The sequence below is a fragment of the Tamandua tetradactyla genome, chromosome 13, assembly GCF_023851605.1.
Source record: "Tamandua tetradactyla isolate mTamTet1 chromosome 13, mTamTet1.pri, whole genome shotgun sequence".
Lineage (NCBI taxonomy): Eukaryota > Metazoa > Chordata > Mammalia > Pilosa > Myrmecophagidae > Tamandua > Tamandua tetradactyla.
The window spans coordinates 29,685,563-29,701,392 of record NC_135339.1 but is presented as its reverse complement, the minus strand read 5'-3'; the positions used below and the strand labels follow the sequence as shown (position 1 = coordinate 29,701,392).

Genomic DNA, 15,830 nt, shown 5'->3' with positions numbered 1-15,830 from the left:
AGCAATGGTATTGCTGGGTCATATGGCAATTCTATATTCAGTTTTTTGAGGAACCGCCAAACTGCCTTCCACAGCGGTTGCACCATTGCAACCCACCAACCATGCACCAACCATGTTGGTGACATTCCCACCAACAGTGAATAAGTGTGCCTCTTTCTCCACATCCTCTCCAGCATTTGTCATTTTCTGTTTTGTTGATAATGGCCATTCTGGTGGGTGTGAGATGATATCTCATTGTGGTTTTGATTTGCATTTCTCTAATGGCCAGGGAAGTTGAGCATCTCTTCATGTGCCTTTTGGCCATTTGTATTTCCTCTTCTGAGAAGTGTCTGTTCAAGTCTTTTTCCCATTTTGTAATCGGATTGGCTGTCTTTTTGTTGTTGAGTTGAACAATCTCTTTATAAATTCTGGATACTAGACCTTTATCTGATATGTCGTTTTTAAAAATTTTCTTCCATTGTGTAGCCTGTCTTTTCACTTTCTTGTTGAAGTTCTTTGATGCACAAAAGTGTTTAATTTTGAGGAGTTCCCATTTCTTCTTTCTTTCTTTCTTCAGTGCTCTTGCTTTGGGTGTAAGGTCTATAAAACCGCCTCCAGGTATAAGATTTATAAGATATTTCCCTACGTTGTCTTCTAACAGTTTTATGGTCTTTAGACCTAATGTTTAGGTCTTTGATCCATTTTGAGTTAACTTTTGTATAGGGTGTGAGAGATGGGTCCTCTTTCATTCTTTTGCATATGGATATCCAGTTCTCTAGGCACCATTTATTGAAGAGACTGTTCTGTCCTAGGTGAGTTGGCTTGACTTCCTTATCAAAGATCAACTGTCCATAGATGAGAGGGTCTATATCTGAACACTCTATTCAATTCCATTGGTCAATATACATATCTTTATGGTAATATATGCTGTTTTGACCACTGCAGCTTCATAATATGCCTTAAAGTCAGGCAGCATGAGACCTCCGACTTCATTTTATTTCCTCAGGATACTTTTAGCTATTCGGGGCACCCTGCCCTTCCAGATAAATTTGCTTATTGGTTTTTCTATTTCTGAAAAGTAAGTTGTTGGGATTTTGATTGGTATTGCATTGAATCTGTAAATCAGTTCAGGTAGAATTGACATCTTAACTATATTTAGCCTTCCAATTCATGAACACAGTATGCCCTTCAATCTATTTAGGTCTTCTGTGATTTCTTTTAACAATCTCTTGTAGTTTTCTTTGTATAGGTCTTTTGTCTCTTTAGTTAAATTTATTCCTAAATATTTTAATCTTTTGGTTGCATTTGTAAATGGAATTCGTTTCTTGATTTCCAGCTTTGATTCTTGAAGACAATTTATAAAACTATATAGCTTTTACAATGTGACCATGTGATTGTGAAAACCTTGTGTTTGATGCTTCTTATATCCAGGGTATGAACAGATAAGTAAAAAAATAAGGATAATAAATAAATAAATAATAGGGGAGTATAATAGTAAAAAAATGGGTAGTTCGAAATACTAGTGGTCTATAAGAGGAAGGAGTAAGGGTATAAGATACATGAGTTTTTCTTTTTTCTTTTTATTTCTTTTTCTGGAGTGATGTAAATGTCCTAAAAAATGATCATGGTTATGAATACACAACTATATGATGATACTGTGAGGCACTGATTGTATAACATGTATGAATTGCATGTGTGTGAAGATTTTTCAATAAAAACATTTTTTAAATAAGCTTAATAATAACCTTTATGTAACATTATCCTTTTTAAATTCAGTTTGCTATGTCATGAAAGTGAGTCATAATCCAAAAATAAATGGCTTTGAAAATGTGCTTTTATACATACATCTGATTGTGGTTGTGTGGGCACCCTAGAGAATTCAATTGAATTATTGAAGAAAAGTTATCTAGTTTTCTCCTTACTTTCCATTCAAATGGGAAAGACTGTATTATCAAAACATATCCCCTCCTTCTGTAAATTTTATTTATGTACAGCAGTGTATTTAAGTGTTTAAGTATAAAAGGTCTCCAGCTAAGTTGGAGGAACAAGTATCTAAAATGTTTAAACGCACACTAAAAAGGAGCTATTTGCCTATAATCTAGGAACGCCTAGAGTATATAACAATAGTGAAATGTACAATGTACAAATTTTAAAAATGTTTTTGCATGAGGAAGAATAAAGGAGTGTCATTATTGCTGAAAATAGTAATTAATATTTTAAAATGTCACCTTATGTGTGAGACTAAAGCAAAAATGTTTATTTGGTACAAAGTTTATATTTTGACTAGTGCAGTTCCTAATATAACTCATGTAGATAGTTTGACTGAATGTCATAAGTACTTGGAATCTCAGGTAGGACATGAGATTTTGTTGGTTTGTCCAGAGTGATGACCCGATGAATCCCAGAGTGATTTGATTAGTGAGTGCAAAAGTATTTGCAAGCCCCCTTCAGGGAATGGTGAGAACGGGGAGAAATTCAACCTCCCCAAGTCGAATTCTTGATATTCTCACAAGCAGTGTGGACAACCAAAGCTATAGGCTGAGCCCCCAGACTTGGGGTTTGTTCATTTGAAACTTAACCCCACGAAGGATAGGTCAAGTCTACTTAAAATTTTGGCCTAAGGGTCACCCCCAAGAGAGCCTCTCTGGTTGCTCAGATGTGGCCTCTCTCTCCAGCCAACACAACAAGCAATCTCACCACCCTCCCCGTTTACGTGGGACATGACTCCCAGGGGTGTGGACCTTCCTGACAACGTGCAACAGAGATCCTGGAATGAGCTGAGACTCAGCATCAAGGGACTGAGAAAAACCCTAACATGAGCTGAGAATTAACATCAAGGGATTGAGAAAACCTTCTCGACCGAAAGGGGGAAGAGTGAAATGAGACTAAGTGTCAATGGCTGAGAGATTCCAAACAGAGTGGAGAGGTTATCCTGGAGGTTATTCTTACGCATTAAGTAGATATCACCTTGTTGTTCAAGATGTAGTGGAGAGGCTGGAGGGAGCTGCCTGAAAATGTAGAGCTGTGTTCCAGTAGCCATGTTTCTTGATGATGATTGAACAATGATATAGCTTTCACAATGTGACTCTATGAATGTAAAAACCTTGTGTCTGATGCTCCTTTTATCTACCATATCAACAAAAGAGTAGAACATATGGAATAAAAATAAATAATAGGGGGAACAAACGTTAAAATAAATTTTAAACTAAAATAAATTTAGTTTGAAATGCTAGTGTTAAATGAAAGCGAAGGGTAAGGGGTATGGTATGTATAGCTTTTTTTTCTATATTATCGTTTTATTTCTTTTTCTAAATCGATGCAAATGTTCTAAGAAATGGTGAATATGCAACTATGTGATGATGTTAAGAACTACCGATTATATATGTAGAATGGAATGATATCTTATTGTTTTGTTTGTTTGTTAATTTTTTAATTAATAAAAAATAAACAAATAATTTTTTTAAAAGGAGCTGTTTTTCATTTCTTATTTGGAGGCTTCAGGCACCATGGTAGAGAAAAGTAAACAAGAGCCAGGGCTCAATCTTGTCAACAATATTTGAGAAGTGAATCTGTAATGAAAACAGCGAGGACCAAAGGTATGTTAACCCCCTTCATGAGTTACTAAAAGTCATCAGTGCTGTAAATCAGACAGTTTAGGGAAAAAAGAACTAACTCTTATTCTTAGATTTAGACATTCACTTAATCCAGTTTTTAGTGGTTACCCTGAGCCAGACATTATGATTGACACTGGTGTCTTTATTACTTTCTGTGAAAAGTTGATTCTAACTTAGCATGCATATTGCTTGCATTTGTTTTCTAATTTTTTGAAGCAAATTTTTAGATATGGTAACAATGCCAAATAACATTTTAATGAAATGGTAAATATTGGCAGAACTAATTCTCTGAACTGTTAATCCTGACTTTTGGATTTGATAATAGCAAAAATTCAAATAAAATTGAAGGACCCAACACATGTATTTCAAAAAAAGAAAAAGTTTTCATCTATTATGACCCTATTTCATAAAAGAAAGCACATTTTAAACCACAAAGGTAGAGACAACATAATTTCTGAATAAAGAACAACCATTTATAGTGAATAAGTTTATCTTTTAAAGAAACTTACTATATGCTTTCTTTTCTCATTTTGCCAAAGACCAGCAAAAATTCTGTCATTTATTAGAGAATTCCAGCTCTACAATTTTTTTAAAATTTTTCATTCATTGTTTGCAAGTGATAAAATAGCCATAGAGTACACATGACCAAATTTAAAAATGTTTTTGCATGAGGAAGAACAAAGGAATCTCAATAATGCAAGGTGTTGAAAATAGATAATAATATTTTAAAACTTCAGTTCATGTGTGAGACTAAAGCAAAAAATGTTTATTTGGTACTAAATTTATATTTTGACTAGTGCATTTCCTAATATAACTTATGTGGACAGCATAATTGAACACCATAAGTGTATGGAACCTTGAGTAGGGCATGAGATTTTATAAGTTTGTCCAGAGTGATACCCCAATAAATCCCAGAGGGATTTGAACAGTGAATAAAAAAGTATTTGCAAAATCCCCTTGGAGGAATGGCAAGAAAGGGGGAAAATACAACATTCCCAAGTGGATAATTCTTGATATTCTCACAAGCAGCGGGGACATCCAAAGCAATAGGCTGAGCCTCCAATCTTGGGGTTTGTTCATATGAAACTTAACCCTGCATAGGATAGACTAAGCCTATGCAAAATTAGGCCTAAGGGTCACCCCCAGGAAGCCTCTTTTGTTGCTCAGATGTGGCCTCTCTCTCTCAGCCAACACAACAAGCAAACTCACTGCTCTCCCCCTCTCTATGTGGGACATGACTCCCAGCAGTGTGGACTTTCCTCGCAATGTGGGACAGAGATCCTGGGATGAGCTGGGGCTCGGTACCAAGGGACTGAGAAAACCTTCTCAACCAAAAGGGGGAGAAGAGGGATGAGATAAAATCAAGTGTCAATGGCTGAGAGATTCCAAACAGAGTCGAAAGGTTATCCTGGAGGTTATTATGCATTATATAGATATCACGTTTTTAGTTAAGGTGTAACAGAGAGGCTGGAGGGAACTGCCTAAAAGTGTGGGGCTGTGTTCCAGTAGCCATGTTTCTTGAAGATGATTGTATAATGATATAGCTTTTGCAATGTGACTGTGTGATTGTGAGGGTTTTGTGTCTGATACTTCTTTTGTCTACCTTATAGACAGGTGAGTAAAACATATGGATTAAAAATAAATAAATAATAGGGGGAACAAATGTTAAAATAAATTTAGTAGATTGAAATGCTAGTGATCAATGAAAGGGAGGAGTAAGGGGTATGGTATATATGAATTTTTTTCTGTTTTCTTTTTATTTCTTTTTCTGAATTGATGTAAATATTCTAAGAAAATGATCATGATGATGAATATACAGCTATGTGATGATATTGTGAATTTCTGATTATGTATGTAGAATGGAATGATCATATGGTAAGGATGTTTGTGTTTGTATGTTGGTACATTTAATAAATAAAATAAAGTTTAAAAAATAATAAAAACAAAAGAATACACATGACCATCAAGAGCTCCAAGCTAAAGAGGATATGTTATCTAACAGTCCCATTTTCATAGTTAGAACATAATATATATTTATCATTGTCTTTTTTTTTTCAGAATAATTTCCTTTTCTGAGGTAAAATCCATGTGACACAAAATTTACCATTTTAATTATTTTAAAGTGTATGATTCAACAACTTCCAGCACATTCTCAATGTTGTAGAACATGGTTATCTAATTACAGAACATTTTCATCACCCCAAAAAGGAACCCCAGTCCCATTAAGCAGTCATACCCATTACCCCTTTCCCTAGCCCCTGACAAGTACTAATCTGCTTTCAGTGGCTGTGGATTTGCCTATTCTGAATAGTTCACATAAATGGAATACTATTACACGTGACCTTTAGTAGCTAGTTTCTTTCGAAACATGTTCTCTAGGTTCCATGTTGTTACCACTTGCTTTTATAACAAAATACATTTTGCAAAACTGTATCATTTCCTCAGATAAATCATAACCTTTTAAGCTCATAGTACTGAAGTTAAAGTAGAAATACTTATTCAAATTATTTTAAAAATATAGTTGAATTATAAACTCATTATGAATATTGGGAAAATTATTTATTTCACTCCGTGAAATTTAGACAAAGGAATTTCATATTTCATTTTAAGTAAAGAGAAAACATTTCTTGTACACCCAGCATTAACAGATCATGATACAGCAATGAAATGTTTAAATACAGAGATCAATTTTTTTAAGAGGATTTGTATAAATAACATTCACAGGAAAACATATATAATACAATCTACTTGGACTTAAAGAACATTGATTATGCAAATACTAAAAAAAACTATTCTTCAGAAAGATTTATATTTAGAAAATGGTTCTACAGATGGAGGAATCAATTTGTACTCAGTGATTCACAAACATGACATATAAACATCAGCTTTTTAAGATGTGAACAATGACTACATGTTGTCAGCACAGGGGATGGTCTTATTTCTCTCTTCCTCTTCTGTGGTGCAGGAACATTTCAGATTTCATAGTTTCTAAATTTCCTGAGGAGTTCGGAGGGAGCATCTCCAGACCAGCGGAAACGAAGGTGCCAACAGTTCCCATCTGAAAAACCTTTAAAAGAGAATCATCTTGAAGATTACTTATAGGAAGAGATAACGTTTAGAATGTGACTGTGTGATTGTGAAAAATCTTGTGTCTGATGTTCCCTTTATCTAGGTTATGGACAGATGAGTAAAAAATATGGATAAACAAATAATAGGGAGAACACAGGTTAAATATATCAGATAGATGAAAATACTAGTGGTCAGTGAGAGGGAGGGGTAAGGGATATGATATGTATGAGTTTTTTCTTTTTTCTTTTTATTTCTTTTTCTGGAGTGATGCAAATGTTCTAAAAAAAATGATCATGGTGATGAATATAAACTATGTGATGATATTGTGAACCATTGATTGTAAACCATATATGGAATGTTTGTATGTTAAGAATGTTTGTGTTTGTATGTTGTTTTGTCAATAAAAATATTGGAAAAAAATCAGAGCTAGGAAAAGTAACTCTTGTAATTAAAATACCTAGGAGAATAAAGTGATAGGTTTTCACGGCAACAACTAAAGCATTATGGTATGAATGATTAAAATCTTATAGAAGCCTATTAACTTAAACAGACTTTGAATTCTTCTGAATAGGAATTAGAATTTATGTAATGTGAAAGGACCTCACACGCTTAAATGAAAGGACCTCATACGCTCAGTAACAAAAATAAATTTATAGATACTTTCAGTGGTGGGAATTTTGACAATTCACTTACAAGGAAATTGGAAAAAATTTTCAAACAGCTGCCAAATGTAACAGGTGGGTGGTAAAGGGCCCCCGGAAATACAAATAATTCAATACCATGATATTAGAATTTTTGTAAAATTATAACAAACAGCAATATTGAGAACTAGAGAAAATTTTCCTTCCCTACCGGAGGAAGTATAAATTGGCCAAACCCTTCTGGAAGGCAATTTGGCAATATTTATCAAACTCATTAAAATGTATATAACTTTTGATCCAATAATTCTATTTCTAGAAATTTATCCTAAGAAAATAACCATGGATCTACCCAAGGATTTAACTCTAGGGATTTTTATCATGCTACAATTTAAAATGTTAAAAAATGAGGAAACACAAAGAACAAAGTAAGAAACAAATTTAAAAATTAAAAAAATAAAATGAGGAAACTGGGGTGTGAGGGTAGTTCAGTGGTAGAATTCTCGCCTGCTGTGCAGGAGACCTGGGTTCGATCCCCAGCCCGTGCACTTTCCAAACAAACAAATGAAAAACCAAACAACAAAAATTCAGCAAATGGTACTGCAGTAAGGGGATACTCACGTGAAAAAAGAATGAAATGTGACCCCCAAACCATGCAGCATACAAAAGAATAAATTAGGAAACCAAAATCTTCAACAATAAAAAGTTGGTTAAATGGCTTTGATATAATCAATAACAATTTACTAACATTTACTGCCATAGATAAATGTCCATAAGCTACTGCAAAGTGAAAGGCAGTTACAAAACAGTTTATACAATGATCTCATCCCTAAATTCATTTATTTACATGGGTATTTATGTTTTTAGAAAGAACAGCAAAACACTAACCATAGCTATACCTGGGTATTGGGAATAGATGTGATTTTCATTTTTATCTTTTTTTTTTTGTTTATCTTTATTTTCTTATTTTTCTGCAATGAACAGGTATGCCTTGTGTTATTTTTTATATTTATAATATCGCTACTGAAAAATCAGGTTACAGAATAATAAAATATACTTCCTTTGATATTTTAAAATCTTATCTAAGTATATAGCATGGAAAAATATACACAGGAAAGATGCACAGAATAGTTGCTTATCTCAAGAAAATAGGATCTGTTTGTATGTTTTAGAATAATCAAAAGAAAAAATCAAAAGAATTTACATTTGGGAAAAAGCAAAAGGAAATTATTTCTGACCTTCTGTTTTGTGTAACTGAAATATGTACACAAAAACTATATAATACGATCCCATTTTAGGAACACTAACATACATGTAAATCTACCACAATAACAATGATAGTTATTTCTCCACGTGGCAAGATTATGAGTTATATTATCTTCCTTTTGTTTGACATATTTTCACACATATCTGTAATAAACAAGTGTTATTTTTATTGTTTTAAAAGATGTCATATACTTTGGGTTCCTCTAGAAACAGACCCCCAGACAAGAACTTAAAAATGCATGTGGCTAATTTGGGAGGTGGTCCCACAATGCACAGGCAGGGAAGTGAGGCAGGAGACCAAGACTACAAAGGGGAAATTATGGAGCATGTTAGCATTAGCTAACATTTATGGAGCACTTACTATGTGCAGGAACCTTCCTTACGTATATTATTTTACATCTATTAACTTATTTAATATTAATTTTATATCAACTATTAAATCCTCACAAGGTTGTGAGATGGCTACCAATATTACTCTCATTTTGTAGCTGATCCCACGGGGAATGCTGGGAGGCAACATAAAACCCCCCCAGAGGGCGGGCCGCGGTGGCTCAGCGGGCAAAGTGCTTGCCTGCTATGCCGGAGGACCTCGGTTCGATTCCCGGCCCCACCCCATGTAACAAAAACGGAGAAACAGAATACAATAAAACAAGAAAATGTTTAAAAATGTTTCCCTTTCCTCTATCCTTCCTTCCTTCTCTCTGTCTTTCCTTAAAAAAAAAAAAAAAAAACCCCCCAGAGTTATCCCACCTGAGGAATAAAGGAGCTGGGGACTTTAGCCTCCCTCTCCCATTCATTATTGGCCCACAGCTGCTCCCAAAAAGCATTTGCAACATGGCACTTCCTGTCTACCTGTTTGCTGTCATGTAGGCTCCATTCCCAGAGAAAGCCTGTGGCAGAGTCTCCATGCCTGTAGTAGGAGGCCATAGGAGTGGCAATGCTGGGCAGTGGCTGCCCAGGACATCTGGTGGCTCACCAACAGCCTCTGCTACAATTAATTTATTTTAAATTTCAGGATGTTACTCAAAACTATTTGACATGAGGACTGTATTTATCAGAAGCAAATTTACTACATTTTTAAATGGAAAGCAAGAACAGGTGAGGTTGTCTTGCACACCAGTTTTCAGATGCCTTGCTCCATCTTTTACTGGTTGCAAGGAAGACTCAGAATGTATTTGGGTCTATTTGGTGGCTGGTCATCACAGAAGAAGCAACAAAAGGAAAACTCGAAAGTAAATATCAAGCACTGCTTGAGGATATTAACAAATGTGCAGAAGAGTAATATGCGAGAAGCCACTTAGGACCTCGTAAAATTGACATCATATTTCTTAACTGCTGATGTTATAAAAATTTACGCTGCAGTAAAATGAAAGTATAAATAATCATGTAACTGCACTTCGGTACATCAAACTCCAAGTTTAAGGCACTACTCAGAAGAGTAAATAAACTCCTAAACAGCATTAAGAAAATATTGGTAAATGCAGCCTTTGGCAGAATTTCATAATTCTCCCTAATCTCCAACAACAACTTCTCAGAATGATGCTCCTCCCTTCCCGTGACCCCTCCACTTTATTCTTCAACCACAATAAGAGAGTACACTTTATAAAGTGAAAACATCAAAATGGGCATCACAATTTATTATGATTGAATTATGGTATATCTATATTACAGAACATTATCAGCTGTTAAAAAAAACGAGGTGGTTCTACATGTACGGACCTGGGGAGAAGTCCCTTAACAATAAAAACTAAAATTAAAGAAGCACTTATCATGTGCCTGGCACTGATCTAAATACTTCACCTTATTAAGTCATTTATTCCTCGAAAAAAACCTTTGTAGAAAACTAGGACAGAGAGGTCACCAAGCTTGCCCAAGGTCACACAACCTGGACAGTGGAAAAGCTGGGTCTGGCTCCAGGCAGTCTGTGCTCTTAACCACCTGTAGCATAAAAGGAATGCACACAGTATGACCCCGTTCTTCATTTTTAAAGCTCTCCTACGTGTACACAGAGGTACACATGATTAGCACAGAGAACAGTGTGGAAGGAATCACGTGCCCCCATTGGTTACTTCAGGGGTCAGAGTGGAGAAGAGTGTGGACACTCAGTCATACCTATCTCGGACTGTTTTGTTTGTTGTGTTTTTTTTTTTTTTAAACAGGAAGCTCATATTACTTCTGATTTGTTTTGTTTTTAAGTATTTCAGTAACCATTTTAGAAAGAGAGAAAAAAAGAAAATCCCAGACTAGTCCTGAGTCTACCTGAAATAGAAAAATCACAGGATGACCACAGCGGTACAGGGAACACAAATCTGGATATTCTAGGGTTGAAAGGAGAAAATTGTGCATTTTCGACTGTGGGGGTTGGGTAGGGGAATGTTTGTACTCACGTGTTTGCTTAAACTGTTTTTCTGAAATTCGGACTTCTGCTTTGATCAATTTGTTATATTATAACCATTTCTAGTTACCAGGCTGATGCAATCAACAGGAGATTCCACAGAAAGAATTCTTGGGGTAACCAGCAAAGACCCCTGAATCAAATTCTAATAAGAAACTTTCTTCCTAGCAAGGGATGGCCATGTAAAAGTTCTTCCCAAAGATAGTTCTGAAGTGGCTATTTTTAAAAAGACTACAAGCCACTACAAACTATATCTTTTTTTATTTATTAATTTTTTATTATCAAACCAAAACAACATACAAACATGAACATTCTTAACATACAAACATTCTGTGTATGGTGTACAATCAGTGGCTCACAATATCATCACACAGTAGTATATTCATCACCATGATCATTTTTTAGAACATTTGCATCACTCCAGAAAAATAAAAAGAAAAAACTCTTACCTACCATACCCCTTACTCCTCCCTCTGATTGACCACTAGTATTTCCATCTACTCAATAGATTTTAACCTTTGTTCCCCCTATTTTTTTCTATACCACTTACCACTCCCTATCATTGTTCACTAGTATTTCAATCTACTCAATTTATTTTAACATTTGTTCCCCCCTTATTTATTTCTAATCCATATTTTTTATTCATCTGTCAATATCATAGATAAAAGGAGCATCAGACACAAGGTTTTCACAATCACATAGTCACATTGCAAAAGGTATGTCATTATACATCCATCTTCAAGAAACATGGCTACTGGAACATAGCTCTATAGTTTCAGATACTTCCCTCTAGCCTAATACACCTTAAACTAAAAAGGGGATACCTATAAAATGCATAAGAATAACCTCCAGGATGACTAGTTATCTCTTTTTAAGAACAAGTGTTCTTAAATGTTGAGAAACCTTCTGCTGAAAGTCTAAATTCTAACGGAGTTTTACATCACAACCTTGAGAATCAACAAAAAAGATCAGGAAGGACAATTACCTTGTGTCTATAACACACCCACACTAGATTACACAATTGGATGGCTGGATAAAGCACAGAAATAATAATTATAGCTACCAACTACCCAGGGCAGGCCACAGGCCAACACTGTAGTAAGCATTTTATATGAATCTTCTCATTTAATCTTCATGGCAACTCTACGAGGAAGGCACCATTATGATGCCCGTTTTAAAGATGAACAAACAGATCTAGAGAAGTTAAGTAGCTTTTGCCACAGTACAGAAAATATGTAGTGAAGTTAGGATGTGAACCCAGATAGTCTAGTATAGGAGACAGGAATTTAATCTCTATAATGCCCTGAGCTTTAGTAGATCTATAAATGCTTCAGGATAGCTGTGGCGCTACTAACACATAAAGCGTCTTCTCAATATACTGCATTTCCTTAAACACAAACTCTGAAGCCCATCCCTGCCATGTACAAGCTGTATAGCCTTGAGAACTACTCAACCTCCTTTTTCTCAACTGCAAAATGAGAATAATATTGGTACCAAACTCACAAACTTGTTGTGAGGATTAAACAGTTAGTAGATATAAAATTAGTATTAAATAAGTTGTTATAAAATAATATATGGAAGGAATGTTCCTGCACATAGTAAGTGCTCAATAAATGTTAGCTAATGTTGAGTAGTGCAGGAGACACTCCCAGAAATATCTCAAGACCCCCTTGCAAGGAATATATTGAGGAATGTATCTTCTGGTTCCTGTTTCAGGGCTAAACATCTTTCAAGATGCTAAACCAATCCTTAAATTTGGCACTACTGTGCAGATTGGAAAAGGTTGAGAATAAATACAATATAAACCAAACCCTTTAATTTCAGACCTTTTTTCCTTCTGCAATGCTAAATGACATGATTTACCTGGAGAATCTGGGCGTTGTGGGAAGAATGACTTTTCTGGGGACTCAGATTCTTTTTGCACCATTTTCTCTGTGGTTGAACACAGCTCCTCTTTCTTAATTTCTTTTTGCTCATTCCACTCCTCATTTTCAATCTTGTTGGTATGTGTCTGGTTAGATTCTTCTAGCATCAGGTCTTTTTTGCCTCTGACAGCCCAATGCATGGACTAAATTAATCAAAAGCAAACACATGGATACAAAATCAATATCATATATATTTTCTATATTTAAAGTTCAGTATGTGGTCACACTTGACCCACAACTTTAGTGCTGATTACCAGAATGTTAGACTTGACAATTAACCCATTACTAAATAATCCAGGTATTTTTAATTAATCCTCACTGATCTGATTTGGAAGACTAATGGTATAAGGGAAATCCATATAATGGATCCAAAGCAAAGGGACCAGCGTCAGGGAGATTCAAAGAATGAGGCTGTCAGTTCCTCAAAAAGTTAAACATGAAATTACCATAGAATCCAACAATTCCACTCCTGTACTTATAACCAAAAGAAGTGAAAATGTGTGTCCAAACAAAAACTTGCATACAACTGTTCATAGCGGCACTATTCACAATAGCCACAAGATGGAAACAACCCAAATGCCCATCACATGATGACCGGATAAACAAAATGTGGTATGTAAATACAATGGAATATTATTTGGCCATAAAAGGGATGAGGTACATTACTTCCTACAACATGGATAGATGTTGAAATCATATGCTAAGTAGGTAAGCAGTCAGACACAAAAGGCCACATGTTGCATGATTCCATTTATATGAAAAGTTCAGAAAAAGCAATTCCATAAAAACAGAAAGTAATTAGTAGTTGCTAAGGGCTGGGGAAGGGGGGTGGGAAATGGGCAGTGACTGACTAACAAGTATGTTTTAGGGTGCTGAAAAAATTCTAGAACTAAATAGTGGCGATGGATATACAACATTGTGAATATACTTAATAAGTACCATTGAATTATACACTTAAAAACAGAGTGCTATACAGCTATAAAAATAATGAGACATCTGTACACGATAATGAAGAAGGGTATCTCAGAAAGCAGTTAAATGAAAAAAGTCAAGCACAGACACTATGTACATAACAGTGTCCTCTCTATCAAAGTATGTATTCATTATTTATGTCTCAACAGCTATACAATTACAAAAAGCAGCAAAACGTGATCAGCACAAAAACATTTACTAAAGAGACATAAAATAAGTGCCACTCAAATGTCTCTTCTTTTGACATTGGCATCTGTCTCCACCCACCAAGACAAGTTTTGAGAAGCAGTCACCACAACTGTGGGATATTGTAAACATGGCAAATACAGTCAATCAACTGCTACAAAGTGGAATGAGCAAATCTTGCAAAAGCTGTAGGATTTTGTGAACTGGATGAAAGTGATGTTGGAAACTTGCTAATATTGCCACAAAGGCACAGTGAAATGAAAATCTTGCAGAATTAGCCTGAAAAATTAAAGAGAGAGATTCAGAGACAGATTCAGAGAGAGAGGACAAAATAATGGTAAAATGGGCTCTTCAAAAGAAAAGTGTGGCAATGAAATGGAAGGGTTAGGGAGGCAGTGACACTTTTCTGAGTATAGCTTTTTGTATAGTTTAGACTTTTAGACTCATGTTAATATTTCATATATTCAAAATTTAAAATGAATCCAATAAGAATGGAGGAAAACATTAAAATTAAATGTGAAAAGAAATAAGCGAACCTAACTATTTCAAATGAATAACTTGACCACTCTGAAGGAAAAAAGGATTAACTTAACTTTTAGACATGGTACTTTATATGCCTTCGATTTAAAAACAAAAGAACTATTAACAAATCTTGGACTCATTTTTAGGTTTGTTTTTCTTAGTGGTATGGATGTATCAATTCTGAAAATATTTTTGTGAGTAATATAGAATTGAAAAGACGAGTAAATATTGAAATTACTGAAAGCCAGGATTCTCACTGTAGGAGAAGATAGATACAAATACAGAATGGGGAAAGGCAAGGACTGGAATTAGAGACGTTGGTATAAATTCACAATTTAAAAAATATATACAAATGAAACCGCCATTTCCCCCCTCAACTTTGCCTGTAGAAAGGGCCTAAAAACAACAGTACCTCAATATCAATGAGAACTCAGATCTTGGTTTCTTTTTTTTTTTTTTTTTTAATTTTATTTTTTTAAATACTTCTTTTATTAATTAAAGAAAAAAAAGAAATTAACACAACATTTAGAAATCATTCCATTCTACATATGCAATCAGTAATTCTTAACATCATCACATAGATGCATGATCATCATTTAGATCTTGGTTTCTTAATATCATTCCCCATTAAAAAGAATCAGGATTCCTTGAAAAACGGCTCATTTCAGTGCTGAAAGTAGAGCAGTACAAGATAAGCCTAGAACATCTTGTTACACTAGAAAGTAAGGAGGTGATTTTACAAAAATGATACAGATATGTCAAAAAAGACACAGGAGCCAGCTTAAAGAGGTCTTCACTAGCCAAACTACAGCTTAAAGAGGTTTTCACTAGTCAATTACAAAGAAGCCAAACTGGGAAAATTTTGAGCATCAGAATGATAGTAACGGGTTACATTCCACTGAATGCCAATCCATAAATCCATGCTGATAGTAAGTAAATCATTATGTAATGATTGTAAGGGAAGAGGGAAATCTCTTCCTTGCAGTAGAATGCCAACTAATAAATGTACTAAGAACTAAGAATGACAGAATTAGAAAATCACCATTTTGGAGCCATTGTAGCAATAGCAGATTCAGGCAAGCATCACCAAAGGGTGTGGAAACTATTGGGCAACATGTTCACGCAAGCAGGATATTTATAGAGTCTCAAAATCTCTCCCCACAGATAAATTACCAATAGCAAAAATGGAAACTTTACAGTGGGGAGTCCTGGTGGACCCCACCTCAATGAACTGATCAAAGCTCACATCATCAATAATGAGACA

General features: G+C 34.9%; 1 protein-coding gene and 1 non-coding gene across 2 annotated transcripts in view; one reads left to right on the top strand and one right to left on the bottom strand.

Moving 5' to 3' along the window:
* Positions 1-5,499: 5,499 nt before the first annotated feature.
* DNAJC12 (DnaJ heat shock protein family (Hsp40) member C12) overlaps positions 5,500-15,830 on the bottom strand; it is a 40,067-nt gene continuing 29,736 nt past the window's right edge. The window contains exons 4-5 of the mRNA XM_077124386.1: positions 12,825-13,029; positions 5,500-6,660 (exon numbers count right to left, since the gene is read on the bottom strand). Coding sequence (XP_076980501.1) covers positions 6,566-6,660; positions 12,825-13,029 — 300 coding nt within the window. The 3' untranslated portion in view covers positions 5,500-6,565. The remainder of the gene's footprint in view (positions 6,661-12,824; positions 13,030-15,830) is intronic.
* TRNAS-GCU (transfer RNA serine (anticodon GCU)) lies at positions 7,778-7,850 on the top strand. Its single transcript has one exon. It is a non-coding gene; the product is annotated as a tRNA-Ser (tRNA).